This window comes from Ovis aries, chromosome 7 (genome assembly GCF_016772045.2).
Source record: "Ovis aries strain OAR_USU_Benz2616 breed Rambouillet chromosome 7, ARS-UI_Ramb_v3.0, whole genome shotgun sequence".
In the NCBI taxonomy this organism is placed as follows: domain Eukaryota; kingdom Metazoa; phylum Chordata; class Mammalia; order Artiodactyla; family Bovidae; genus Ovis; species Ovis aries.
Genome location: NC_056060.1, coordinates 68,543,731 through 68,557,713, shown reverse-complemented (window position 1 = coordinate 68,557,713; position 13,983 = coordinate 68,543,731). Strand labels below are relative to the sequence as shown.

At 39.9% G+C, this 13,983-nt stretch overlaps 1 protein-coding gene across 1 annotated transcript in view; it reads left to right on the top strand.

The window, feature by feature from the left end:
- Positions 1-13,983, top strand: part of ARMH4 (armadillo like helical domain containing 4) — a 258,708-nt gene that overhangs the window by 87,212 nt on the left and 157,513 nt on the right. Inside the window, exon 7 of the mRNA XM_060418098.1 lies at positions 7,760-7,800. Within this exon, the coding sequence (XP_060274081.1) occupies positions 7,760-7,800 (41 nt within the window). The remainder of the gene's footprint in view (positions 1-7,759; positions 7,801-13,983) is intronic.

Genomic DNA, 13,983 nt, shown 5'->3' with positions numbered 1-13,983 from the left:
CCTTGAGGGATTTCCCTGGGAAGGAGTGAAAAAACCTCAGACTCTTAAGATGGGCAAAGGGAAGAAATGTCCTTCAGGGAAGTAACCTCCATAGCTTTGGCCAAGTGGGCCACCTTGTATAACCAGTACCACTCCTTGTCGTTGCCTTTGCCTCCAAGGGCCTGACCATCACTGCCAAAGGCTTCCATAAACTGCCTCAGCACTGTCCTCCAGAGTTCCTCCCAGGGCCTCAGGGTCCAACCAGAGGACCAGTGTCCTCATTTGTAACTTGATATGTTCTTTAAAAACCAGAAGTACTCATCATCCTTTTCCTATGTTACTGCAATTTTCTACCTTAAATATTGTCCTTCTCCTTCCCATTTCTCACAGTGCTGCCCAAGAGATTTTTGTAAAACCCAATCCTGATCATGCCGTCCTCTTACTTAAAACTGCTTAACGGTTATCATGAACAAATTCTAGATTTCTTAGTATGGTGAACACAGTCTTTCAGGACCACCTAGTTTTAGACTTCCCAGAGATAAATAGTTTTGATGTTTGCACTATTATTCTCTCTTGCATATGAGAGAAGGCAACGGGGAAGATAACTAAGGAGAACTGGGCTATCTCAGTGAGCATCATGCTGCTTAACTCTACACACTTCTCCTGGCTGTAGTCTTTTTTGCATTTATAGATCAATGTATTCCACAGTGCAAATATATCATTAAACATATCATTCTGAGGTAGCACTTCTTTCTAATTATATCAGTTAACTGATTCGAAGTTTGTTTCTAGTTTGGTAAACAGGACACGAAAAAATGTCAAACTAAATACACTTGGCAGATGTTTTGTCTTAAACACTAAACTTTTTTTCCAAATGTAATTTTATTTTTATGGAAAAATTCAAAGATGCTTTGTAGTTTTTGACAATATTCAATCACCTTTTTTTAAGTCCAAAAGATAAAAACATCTTTTCAGTTCAGTTCAGTCGTTCAGTCGTGTCTGACTCTTTGAGACCCCATGAACCGCAGCACACCAGGCCTCCCTTGTCCATCACCAGCTGCCGGAGTCCACCCAAACCCATGTCCATTGAGTCGGTGATGCCATCCAATCATCTCATCCTCTGTCGTGGCCTTGTCCTCCTCCCCTCAATTTTTCCCAGCATCAGGGTCTTTTCAAATGAGTCAGCTGTTCACATCAGGTGGCCGAAGTATTCGTGCTTCAGCTTCAACATCAGTCCTTCCAATGAACACCCAGGACTGATCTCCTTTAGGATGGACTGGTTGGATCTCCTTGCAGTCCAAGGGACTCTCAAGAGTCTTCTCCAACACTACAGTTCAAAGCATCAACTATTCAGTGCTCAGCTTTCTTCCCAGTCCAACTCTCACATCCATACACAACTACTGGAAAAACCATAGCCTTGACTAGACGGACCTTTGTTGGCAAAGTAATGTCTCTGCTTTTTAATATGCTGTCTAGGTTGGTCATAACTTTCCTTCCAAGGAGTAAGTGTCTTTTAATTTCATGGCTGCAATCACCATCTGCAGTGATTTTGGAGCCCCCCAAAATAAAGTTAGCCACTGTTTCCACTGTTTCCCCATCTATTTGCCATGAAGTGATGGGACTGGATGCCATGATCTTAGTTTTCTGAATGTTGAGCTTTAAGCCAACTTTTTCACTCTCCTCTTTCACCTTCATCAAGAGGCTTTTAGTTCCTCTTCACTTTCTGCCATAAGGGTGGTGTCATCTGCATATCTGAGGTTATTGATATTTCTCCCGGCAATCTTGATTCCAGATTGTGCTTCCTCCAGCCCAGCATTTCTCATGATGTACTCTGCATATAAGTTAAATAAGCAGGGTGACAACATACAGCCTTGACATATTCCTTTTCCTATTTGGAACCAGTCTGTTGTTCCATGTCCAGTTCTAACTGTTGCTTGCTATAGGTTTCTCAAGAGGCAGGTCAGGTGGTCTGGTATCCCTATCTCCTTCTGAATTTTCCACAGTTTATTGTGATCCACACAGTCAAAGGCTTTGGCATGGTTAATAAAGCAGAAATAGATGTTTTTCTGAAACTCTCTTGCTTTTTCGATGATCCAGCAGATGCTGGCAATTTGATCTCTGGTTCCTCTGCCTTTTCTAAAACCAGCTTGAACATCTGGAAGTTCATGGTTCACATATTGCTGAAGCCTGGCTTGGAGAATTTTGAGCATTACTTTACTAGCATATGAGATGAGTGCAATTGTGCAGTAGTTGGAACATTCTTTGGCTTTGCCTTTCTTTGGGATTGGAATGAAAACTGACCTTTTCCAGTCCTGTGGCCACTGCTGAATTTTCCAAATTTGCTGGCATATTGAGTACAGCACTTTCACAGCCTCATCTTGTAGGATTTGAAATAGCTCAACTGGAATTCTATCACCTCTACTAGCTTTGTTTGTAGTGATGCTTCCTAAGGCCCACTTGACTTCACGTTCCAGGATGTCTGGCTCTAGGTGAGTGTGAGTGATCACACCATTGTGATTATCTTGGTCGTTAAGATCTTTTTTGCACAGTTCTTCTGTGTATTCTTGCCACCTCTTCTTAATATCTTCTGCTTCTGTTAGGTCCATACCACATCTTTTATTAACATTTATTTCTTGGAATATATTCATATGTACAGAAATATGTAAAATGTGCTCTTTCTTCCCACATATGTATAGATACATACACATTATTTTACACAAATGTGATCACTGGTTCTAAAACTTATTTTTCACATAACTTGGAAATCTAATTAAGTCTGTAATATACTCTCACCTCTCTCTTTTTAATAGCTATAGTCTCTTTTTTTTCAGAGACTTTTTGTTGACATTTAGGTTATTTTTAGCTTTCCACTATTATCAAAAGCTAATGAACATCCCTGAATGTTTGTGAACATGGACAAGTATATCTATGGGATAAATTTCTAGAAGTGGAATTGCTAGTTCTGTTTCAGTATCTATCTATATAGATAGATATACCCTTTATGTATCCTCCAAAATTGTACCAATTTACACTCCCACCAGCTGTAAATAAGAATGCCCATTTTCTCACCTTCTCAAGCACAAGGTATCATCTTTTTATTCTTTGCTTATTTGATAGACAAAAAATGGTATTGCATGATTTTTTAATATAATTTTTTATAATAATGATTGGTATTAAAAACCACATGTGGTTATTTTATATTGCCTATTTATGTTTTTGCTAACTATTTTACTGAGTGATATCTTACTAGTGGCAACACCAGAATATCTATATAGGAAGAGCTCAAAGGTAAGAAACTTTGTTGGAAAGGTTAAAGCTAAGGACCTTGCTTGCAATTGTGATTGCACAGTACTTTACGTAAGACTGAGAAAAGTCAATTGTCCTTATCAAAGAGTAGAGAACAGGGAATGGAAATAGCCTGTCAACCTCCCAGTTCCTCCTTGATTTCATCACTGCTTGTATTTTTATAAGAGCTCTTTGTTTATTAAACAAATCAGTCCTTTTATGTCATGTTTGCTGCAAATATTTTTCTTAGTTTTTCTTTCAAGTCTATTAAAGTAATTTTTACCTTTAAGAATTGCAATTTTTATGTGAACTATTTTATCATTTTATGGCTTCTGGAATAACTGTAATATCTAGACAATATTTCCATAATGCAAGACTATAAAAAAATTTACCCATTTTTTTCTGATACATTTATGGTGTCATACACTTAATTTCTGATCCACCTCGGATACATTTTTGAAAAGAAAGAATACAGAGACCCAGCTTTTTAAGAGTGGTTAGATGGTTATCTCAATGGCTACAATTTTTAAAATGGTACTTCTGAAATTCTGTCAAGAGCTAACCTGAGGAAGGAAAACACATGAGCTTCCTTTCAATGCTATTGCTCAGAACTGCTTTCTGTTGCTTTGTAATATGTCAGTGAGGATACTATTTTTTTTTTTTTTGCTAAAATATGACTTTTATTTCAATTGTTCTACAGTATGACCTGAGATTTAGCATTTCTTTTTTTAGTGAGGACAGTATTTATCCAATATTTATTCTGGTTCAGAATATACCTTAAGACAAATTAAATGCTGTCAAAATTAAGTGATCTCAGGAGAATAAAATATAAAATGGCTAGATACCTACATACAGTGTAGTGCAAAATGAAGTTGAATTTTGTGTCACCAATACAAGACAATTCTTTGTGAGCAAGATTCTATTGTTGTGTGTATGTGTGTCTCTGTGTGTGTGTCACTCAGCAAACTTGCCCAAAACAATATATTATCTAACTGGTAAAAAAGACGTTTTCTCCTTGGAAGAAGAGTTATGACCAACCTAGACAGCATATTAAAAAGCAGAGACATTACTTTGCCAACAAAGGTCCACCTGGTCAAAACTATGGTTTTTCCAGTAGTCGTGTATGGATGTGAGGGTTGAACTATAAAGAAAGCTGAGCGCTGAAGAACTGATGCTTTTGAACTGTGGTGCTGGAGAAGACTCTTGAGAGTCGCTTACACTGTAAGGAGATCCAACCAGTCCATCCTAAAGGAAATCAGTCCTGAAAATTCATTGGAAGAACTGATGCTGAAGCTGAAACTCCAATACTTGGCCACTTGATGTGAAGAACTGACTCATTTGAAAAGACCCTGATGCTGGGAAAGATTGAAGGCAGGAGGAGAAGGGGATGACGGAGGATGAGATGGTTGGATGGCATCACCGACTCAATCGACATGAGTTTGAGTAACCTCCAGGAGTTGGTGATGGACAGGGAAACCTAGCATGCTGCAGTCCATGGGGTCGCAAAGAGTCAGACACAACTGAACGACTGAACTGAACTAAGCTGAAGATGATATATTTAGGTGATTTCTTATTGGTCTCTTTTTAAAAGTAAAAAAAAAAGCTTATTAGTGTATATGATTCTTAAGGGAGGAAATATGTTTTATTGAAAATCACAGTGATAATAAATAATTTTGAATAAATAGATGAATATTCAAGCTTTAAGGTAAATATCTTTAAAAAGTAAATTTGCAATCATTAAATTTGGGATTTAGAATTTTAAAAAGTGAGGTAGTTTTCAACCTGTGATTGGGGAGCTTCTATAACTTTTTCTTTTACTAAAGAAGAAACCTATGTCATATTCATATCCAGAGTTTATATACTGAGCATATTTTAGTTTAAAATGTATCAATAGTTGAAAGATGTTGTCCTTGGATACAAAAGAATCCAACCAGAAGAATGTCCTCGTTTATTAAAAGAATCACAAGTAGGACAGATTACTCAAGACAGTCCTCTCCTCTACTGAGTCTTGGGAGTTAACAACCCAGGACAGCAACAGATAAGCCTATGCCCTTGGGGCTGAGGGACCAGGACAATGGTATTCAGCAGTGGGAGGAATTGGGAGAAAATAGACTGAACCCCGATGATCTGAGCCTTCTGAGCTTGCCATTCGATATTCTGCAGAGGCTGATGCCCAAGACTTAACCTACCTCCTTTGGTCCTCTCTTGAACTGAGCAGATGAAGCATATCCATGGCCTTGGTTTAGGACACTTTATATCACTTCTGTTTTGAGCCACTTCTAACCCTGGGGAAAGTGTGAGTTAGTGGTCTTTCTATTCTGGGGCCAGAAGCAGGATATTGGGTAATGGCTTACTGGTGTCATTTTTATATTTCCCTTTTCATCTATACATATACTAAATGGAACTTCTCTCTTTTTTAAAGATTCTAGTGATTCTAGTGAGTATTTAATTCAGTTTGATCATTCGGGTGGGCTTAGAAAAATACAACAGGCTGTAATTTTATTTTATTTTTTTTGTCATCCCATAGAAGTTGTCAAATGAACAAAAACAACCTTGGCTTCTGCAAATGTAGGCAGTAATTAAGGTGAAGATGTAGGCTTTTTGCTTAAATTACTATGAGAGTTTCTTTGATTTTCCTTACCAATGGAGCATTAAACAGGGAGAACAACGTGGTAAGATTTTTGACTTCTCAGTTTCTGAAGAAAAGCTTCTCAGGGACATAAAAACCACTCTCATCACATCTATTTGCTGATTTTTATGTATGTTTTGATGTATGTATTTTTCTTTATTAAAAAATATTTTTTCTTACCACCCTTTCCCTATTATCATACAATAGAAAAGTGTTCCTTAGCCATTAATTATTACCCCCAGGTCTTTTAAAATGTCTTCTGTGATTTTAGTTTTAATTACAAAATTAACACATGTTCTTAATAAAATAGTTGCAATACAAAGATGTATAAAGTAAATTTAAATACTCCTTTTCTCAACCTACTTCTACTCTTTAGAAGTACTCACTGATAGGTAGTTTGGTGTCTTTTCAGATATTTTTCTATGTGTATAAAAACATTTTAAACAGAACTTGTTCTTTTTTTTTTCACAACTCCATTTGTATTGTAGAGAAGAGACATCATTACTTTTGGGGGAAGATTTTTTAAAATTAATTTCAGAATTATAAGAAAGTTGCAAGGACAGCACAAAAGTTCTTCTACACCTTTCACTCTGATTCTCTACTTGTTGGCATTTTGCCATTTTTACTTTATGATTTTCTGTCTATATACAAACATATTATTTTCCCTGAACCATTTGAAAGTAACTTGTGCTAAAAGGTGCCCCCTTCGCTTAAATACTTCAGTGTGTACCTCCTAAAACATTGTCTCTCCTAACCATAGTGAAGTGAAGTGAAGTCGCTCAGTCGTGCCCGACTCTTTGCGACCCCATGGATGGTAGCCTGCACCAAGCTCTTCCGTCCATGGGATTTTCAAGGCAAGAGTACTGGAGTGGGTTGCCATTTCCTTCTCCAGGGAATCTTCCCAACCCAGGGATTGAACCCACGTCTCTCACATTGTAGACAGACGCTTTACCATCTGAGCCACCAGGGAAGTCCCCTAACCACAGTACAAGTATCAAAATCAAGAAATTAACATTGATGAAAATACTGTTATTTACTGTGTAGCCTTTATTCTATTCCTCACTTTTGAAATGCATCATCTTGGGACGTCCCTGGCTGTCCAGTGGTTAAGTCTCTGCCATTTCACTGCAGAGGGCTCAGGTTTGATGCCTGGCCAGGGAACTAAGATCCCATACACTGTGATACATGGCCAAAAATAAAATAAAATCCATCATCTTTTTTGAAAGGAATATATTAACAGATTATGTGCCTTAGGGGCTTCCCAGGCGGTGCCAGTGGTAAAGAACGTGCCTGCCAACGCACGTAGATGTAAGAGACACAGGTTCAATCCCTGGGTCAGGAAGATCCTCTGGAGGAAGGCACTATTCTTTCCTGGAGAATCCGATGGACAGAGGAGCCTGGTGGGCTGCAGTCCATATATATGGTCACACAGAGTTGGACATGACTGAAGCAACCTAGCACACACAATGTGCCTTATTTTTTCTTTTTTTAACAATTGTTCAAATGAGCAGCTATCCTTAGCGTTTCCTGAACTTGCCTTGCCCCATGCTGTGGTTCACATCCTCACCCTCAAATGTTGTCTTCATTCCCCTTTTCTGGCTGGCAAAATTTCACTTCACCTTCAAAGCCTCTTTCTGACACTCCTTACAGACCTTAGCTCTGCTGTGCTTCTGTTCCCTCGGCTTTCTGTCCAAGGCTGCTTTGTAGTATTTCCCATTATAGCATCACTGTTTGGATTTCAACCTGATACTCATACTATTTTAAACTTATGGAAACCAGCACCTAGTTCAGGGCTCAAAATAGAAAGAATTGTCAATAAATGCTCATTTAATACTGAGTGATCTATAAGTCTTTTTTTTCTCATAGGTGGGTGCCAACGAAATGAAGAAAATATTGATTGCCTTCCTGTAAGTTTTACTCTTTTCTTATTTGATCTAAAGTGTGTCATACTAAGCAAGGGAAGAAAAACATTATAGTTTAAGAACCTACCCTAGCTGAAAACTACAAAACATTTCTGAAAGAAAGAAGAAAGAAGACTGAAATAAATGGAAAGACATTCTGTATTCATGGATTAGAAAACTTAAATATTGTTAAGATGGTAATACCCCTATTTACAGATTCAACACAATCCCTATCAAAATTCCAAAACTGTTTGCAGAAATGAAAGAGATGGTCCTTACATTCATATGCAATTGCAAGGGACCTAAAAGGCCAAAACAATTCTGAAAAAGAACAAAATTGGAGTAATCACACGTTCCAATTTCAAAGCTTATTAAAAGTGACAGTAATTGAAACAGTGTGCTGTTAGCATAAGGATAGATGTATAGACTCAGTCAGTTGGTCAGTTCAGTTACTTAGTCGTGTCTGACTCTTTGCGACCCCATGGACGTATAGACTAGTGGGACAGAATTAAGAGTTCAGAAATAAACCCATTCATCTATGGTCAATTTACTTTTAAAAAGTGTAGTGAAATATATGTGATATAAAATCTATCTTAACCATTTTTAAGTATTCAGTTTAGTGACATTAAGTATATTCACATTGTTGAGCAACTATTGCCACCATCCATCTTTAAACTCTTTTCATCTTGCAAATCTGAAACTCTATACCCATTGAACAGTAATAATATGACCAATTAATCTTTGACAAAGGCAGCAAGTCTATTCAATAGGGAAAGGATAATCTCTTCAATAAACTGTTCTGGGTCAGCAGGATTTCTACACGCAAAAGAATGAGGTTGAACCACCCTACCTCATACCATATATAAAAATTAATGAAAAATGGATCAATAACCTAAATATAAGGGAAAACCTATAAAACTCAGAGGAAAACAGAGTAAACCTTGATAACCTTCAATTTGGCACTGAATTCTTAATTTGACACCAAAAGCATAAGCGACAGTTTAAAAAATTAGATGCACTGGACGTCATTAACACTGACAACTCTTGTCCATCAAAAGGCATCAAGAAAGTGAAAGACAACCTATATAATTTGAGAAAATATTTGCACATCATATATCTCACAAGGATTTAAAATACACAGTATGTAAACAACTCCTACAACTCAACAACAAAATGACAAACAACCCAATTTAAAAGTGGGCAAAGGATTATTAAATAGGCATTTCCCCTGAGAAGGTATACAAATAGCTAGTAAACACGTGAAAAGATGTCAACATCATTAGTCACTGTAGACATGCAAATTAAAACTACAAAGAGGTACAACTTCACACCTATTAAGATAATTATAATTTAAAAACTAGAAAACAAATGTTATTCAAGATGTGGAAAAAGTGGAACCATAGTACATTGCTGATGGAAATGTAAAATGGTGCAGCCTCTGGAAAACAGTTTAGCAGTTCCCTAAAAACTCAGTGGACGTAAGTTTGAGCAAGCTCTGGGAGATAGGGAAGGACAGGGAAACCTAGTATGCTGCAGTCTGTGGGGTTGCAGAGTCAGACACGACTGAATGATTGAACAACAACAAAAAGTTAAACACATGTAACCTAGCATATTACCACAGCAATTCTACTCCTCAGAATATTCTCAAACTACTGAAAAGAGTCATTCAGTCAGATACCTACATGATAATGTTGATTGAAGAATTATTCACAATAGCCAAAAAGTGGAAAGAACCCAAGTGCCCATAAACAGATGAATGGGTAAATAAAACATGATATACCTACAATGGGATATTGTTCAACCATAGAAAGAAATGAAGTTCTGATATATGTTACAACTCGGATGGACCTTGAAAACATTATGCCAAGCAAAAGAAGCCAGATACAAATACTGTATGATTCTACTTACATGAAATATCTAGAATAGTCAAAACTGTGGAGGCAGAAAGTGGATTAGAGGTTACCAGAGTTGAGTAGGGGGGCAGGTGAAATAGAGAATCATTGGTTAAAAGGTACAGAATTTCTGTTAGCAGTGATGAAAAAGAGAAGAAATAGTGGTGACGGTTGCACAACATAATTTGATATCATTGAATTTTACACTTAAAGATGTTTAAAATGGTATGTTTTATCTTATATATATTTTGCCACATCAAAAAGAATCTATTTGAACCTACCTCAGTCTGAACTGCATGTGGTTATTAGAGGCAAGTTACTTTCTTTAGATGGTAGGGGGGGGAAACAAATACAAAAATTCAGAATCAAGGTAAGGAAGACTATCCTTCTGAAATCTAGAATCTAAACCTCTCAGTTTCCAGCGTCAGTGTGCATCAGATTCCCCCGATCCAGATGACTTGTCCCTACCAATAAAGATTCTAATTCGTTAAGTCTGAGGAGCGCTGGCCACTAGCATTTTTAACAGGCTCCCCCCAGATGAGTGACAGGCAAAACTGGTGAAAAGAATTTGTCATCTGCTATTGCCTGGGAGAACCTGTCTGCAAGATTCCATCGAATGTTTGCCCTTTCCCTTTCAGTACTCAGGTTCCTGCTCTCACTGTCCGCCCCAGCTCACAGCTAGGGCTCCGGACTTCCATCTGTGCCCTCAAGCCTGGGTCCAATCAGGTCTGTCTTCCACTGACTCAGCATCAGGTCACAGTGACTCAGCACCAGGTCACAGCTGTTCCTCCTGCTCTGATCTTGTCACCCAGCTCCAACCTTGTTCCCATTTTCTATCCCAGTTTTTATAACTGGGTCTTTGTTTTGTCACCAAACCCTGGTCCTTTTCTCATCAGTTTCCTCAGGGGAGGCTGTCCCTGAATCTTGGTCCCAGGACAAAGATTTTCCAATTTTGGCTTTTTTTTTTTTTTTAAATTGAAAGCACTTGCCTTCAGCACTTTGTAAACCCCACTCCAAAATCCCTCCTCATCCCCGTTCCCTCCCTCTATACACATACTTCCTGTTTAAACTCCCTTCCTTTTCCATGCCCTCTTAGGTGTTTGATACCTCCGCTGGGGCCCACTTCTGACTCCATTCACCTCTCTATGAACATCTGTGAACAAGCCCTGCAGGTTGATCCCAGCAAGCTGTTCACCAGCTGTGAAGGCATGTCACCGGCACCCTGGGACCCAGCCTTATTCTCCAGGCCTTGCCTTCTCTTGGTGTCCCTGGTCCTGGGCCTGGCCCGGCTGCCTGATGAAAAATCCTGTTACCTCCACTGCTTCCTTCTTGCTGCCCACTGAGGAAATAGAAAGGGAACTAACAGCTATGGGCCTCTTCCATGTTTTGAGAGTTTGCTGAAAGGGATATTGCTGATGGGGGGTTCCCAGGTGGCAGTAATGGTAATGCAGGAGAGGTAATGCCAATGCAGGAAACATAAGAGACATGGGTTTGATCCCTGGGTTGGGAAGATCCCTGGGAGGTCCATTCCAGTATTCTTGCCTGGAGAATCCCATGGACAGAGGAGCCTGGAAGGCTACAGTCCATAGGGTTGCAATGAGTCAGACACGACTGAATCGACTCAGCACACACGCAAGCATTTTGCTGATGACATTTAATGTAACGCATTATTTTAACCTTTTTTTGGAGGGGTGGGCAGGGAATAAGAATATGACACAGAGGACTTCCCTAGTGGTCCAGTAGTTAAGACTGGTCTTCAGATTTATTTATTTATTTAAGCAATCTGTTCTCCAGCTTTATTTCCTATGACTCTCCTATGCAAATTAAGCTACCAGAAAATGTATGTTCTCACTCCTAGGCCTAGCTGATCCCATTCCCCCGACTTGAACACCCTACCCTTGTAACCTTGAGTCCTAAGTTTCCTGTCATGCTAGCTCAAGCCGCACTGCTCTGTGGGAAATTTCTCTATCACTTCAGCACACAGTTATCTCTGCTTTCTCTCCTTCTCCTTTGTTGCGTAGATCATACACATACTCTGCTTGGCACAGGGATTTTGACATATACTAAGTGTTCAGTGGAGCAGGCAAGAGGATGGACTCTGGAGCCAGACTGCCTGAGTTGGTATCTCAGTTCTGTTGCTTGCTTGCTGTGTGACCTTTGACAACTTACTTAACCTCTCTGAGCCTCAATTTCCTTGCCTGTGAAATAAAGGTAATAACTATACCTCACGGGGTTATTATATATAAAATTATTTATCCTTCTAGTCTTATAGTCCATCTTCTTCACCTAATGTTTGCTTTTTGAAGGTAGGTATTAGCTACTTGGGCTTCCCAGGTGGCTCACTGGTAAAGAATCTTGCCAATGCAGGAAAATGCCGATTCGATCCCTGGGCTGGGAAGATACTTTGGAGAAGGAAATGACATTCCACTCAGTATTCTTGCCTGGGAAATTCCATGGACAGAGGAGTCCGATGGGCTACATTTCATGGGGTCAAAAAGAGCTGGATGCAACTTGGCAACTAAACAACAACAACAATTAGCTACTTATGCCACTCATCCCAAACACTTCAGAGAGAATTTCAGTTTAGGTACAAGGATATAATATGGAGGAATACATGACTGAGAAGGCACTATCTTGCAAGTGTAAGTTGTGGGATAGCACTGGTGGGGGAAAAAATGTCCAAAAGAAGATGAAAGAAGGCTTGGCTCTTGGAACAGAGGTGGGGACTTCAGAGCAAGAAGGGATGTCAGCAATACTCCTGAAGGAAAGGCATTTCAGATCCTTAGAGAGGAGAGAGGAAAGGATTTTGGCCAGGGGGTTTGAGGCCAGTTTATTTCCTTTAGAAAGGGAATGCCTTTGGCCACCTGGAGGGCTGACTGGCTGCTTATGATTGGCTTGAGGCTGAAGGGAGCAAAGGAGGAGAGACACCAGTTTTCCTTCTGGGATGCCCAGCCCTGCTCCCTGGACTTGGAAGGGAGACAAAATTTCCATCTGGTAATGTAGACTGTGGATTCGACCAGTGTGTTCCTTGGGCTGAGTCACTTAGGGTGATGTGCTGGGCATATGGGTTGGTGCTGGTGTTAGGGATACTGGAGTGTGTGTGTCTGCATTGATGAGGTCGTTGCATGTGACAGACATATGTATATGTGGGCAGGGAGCACATATGGGGAGCATGCTGGGGAATCGTACAAGCTGGGAGGAACACAGGCCAGGGAAAACAATGTTGCGGGGGTTGCAAAACAGGCTGCAGAATGATTCCAGCTGGGGAGATACATCCTGGTGGGGGATATAGACTGAGGGGGATACACACTGGGGAGATACAGGCTGGGTGGGGTTGTGTTAGTTTTCTATGGTTGCGTAACAAATCATCACAAATTTAGTGGCTTAAAACAGCATCCATTTATTAGAAGTCCAAGTCATGGTGTGGCTGAATTTTCTGTTCAGGGTATGACAAGGTTAAAATCTAAGGTGTCAGCTGGGCTGTATTCCTTTTTACAGCTCAGGGTCCTCTTCCAGGTTTCACACAGCTGTTGGAAGAATTCAGTTCCTTGTAGTTATGGAACAGAGGCTGTTGGCAGAAGCCACTCTTAGCAACTAGAGGACATCTGTCGATCCTTGCCATCATGCTTCACATCTCCCTCATTTCTCTGTCTCCAACCTCTAGACCCAGATTTAAAGGGTTCATGTGATTAGATCAGGGCTTCCCAGGTGGCTCAGTGGTAAAGAATCCACCTGCCAATGCAGGAGACACAGGTTTGATCCCTGGGTCCAGAAGATCCCCTGGGGAAGGAAATGGCAATCCACTCCAAAATTCTTGTCTGGAAAATTCCAAGAACAGAGGAGTCTGGTGGGCTACAGTCCATGGGTTTGAAAATAGTCAGAAATGACTGAGCATGCATGCTTGCGTGTGATTAGATCAGGCCTACCCAGATAATCTCTGTATTTTAATGTCAATTTGGGACCTCAATTACATTTGCAAAATCCCTTCACAGCACCACCTAAATTAGAGTTGGACTGAATACATGGGAGAAGGTGTGTGCATATCAAGGGCTGGGAATCTGGGAAGCTGTTTTAGAATTTTTCCTTTCACAGAGGGATAGAGGCTGGAGGGATTAGGTGGGTATACACAGTCTGGTGGGGAAAGATGCAAACTAGGGTACATTGAGATAGGAAGGGATGCAAGCTGGGAGGGATATGGGCTGGGGATATGGACTTATTGGAGAGTTATATTGCTTGATGGGGAATATGTTGAGGGTACGGAGGTTGGGAGGGGTATAGGCTAGGAGAATAAAAGCTG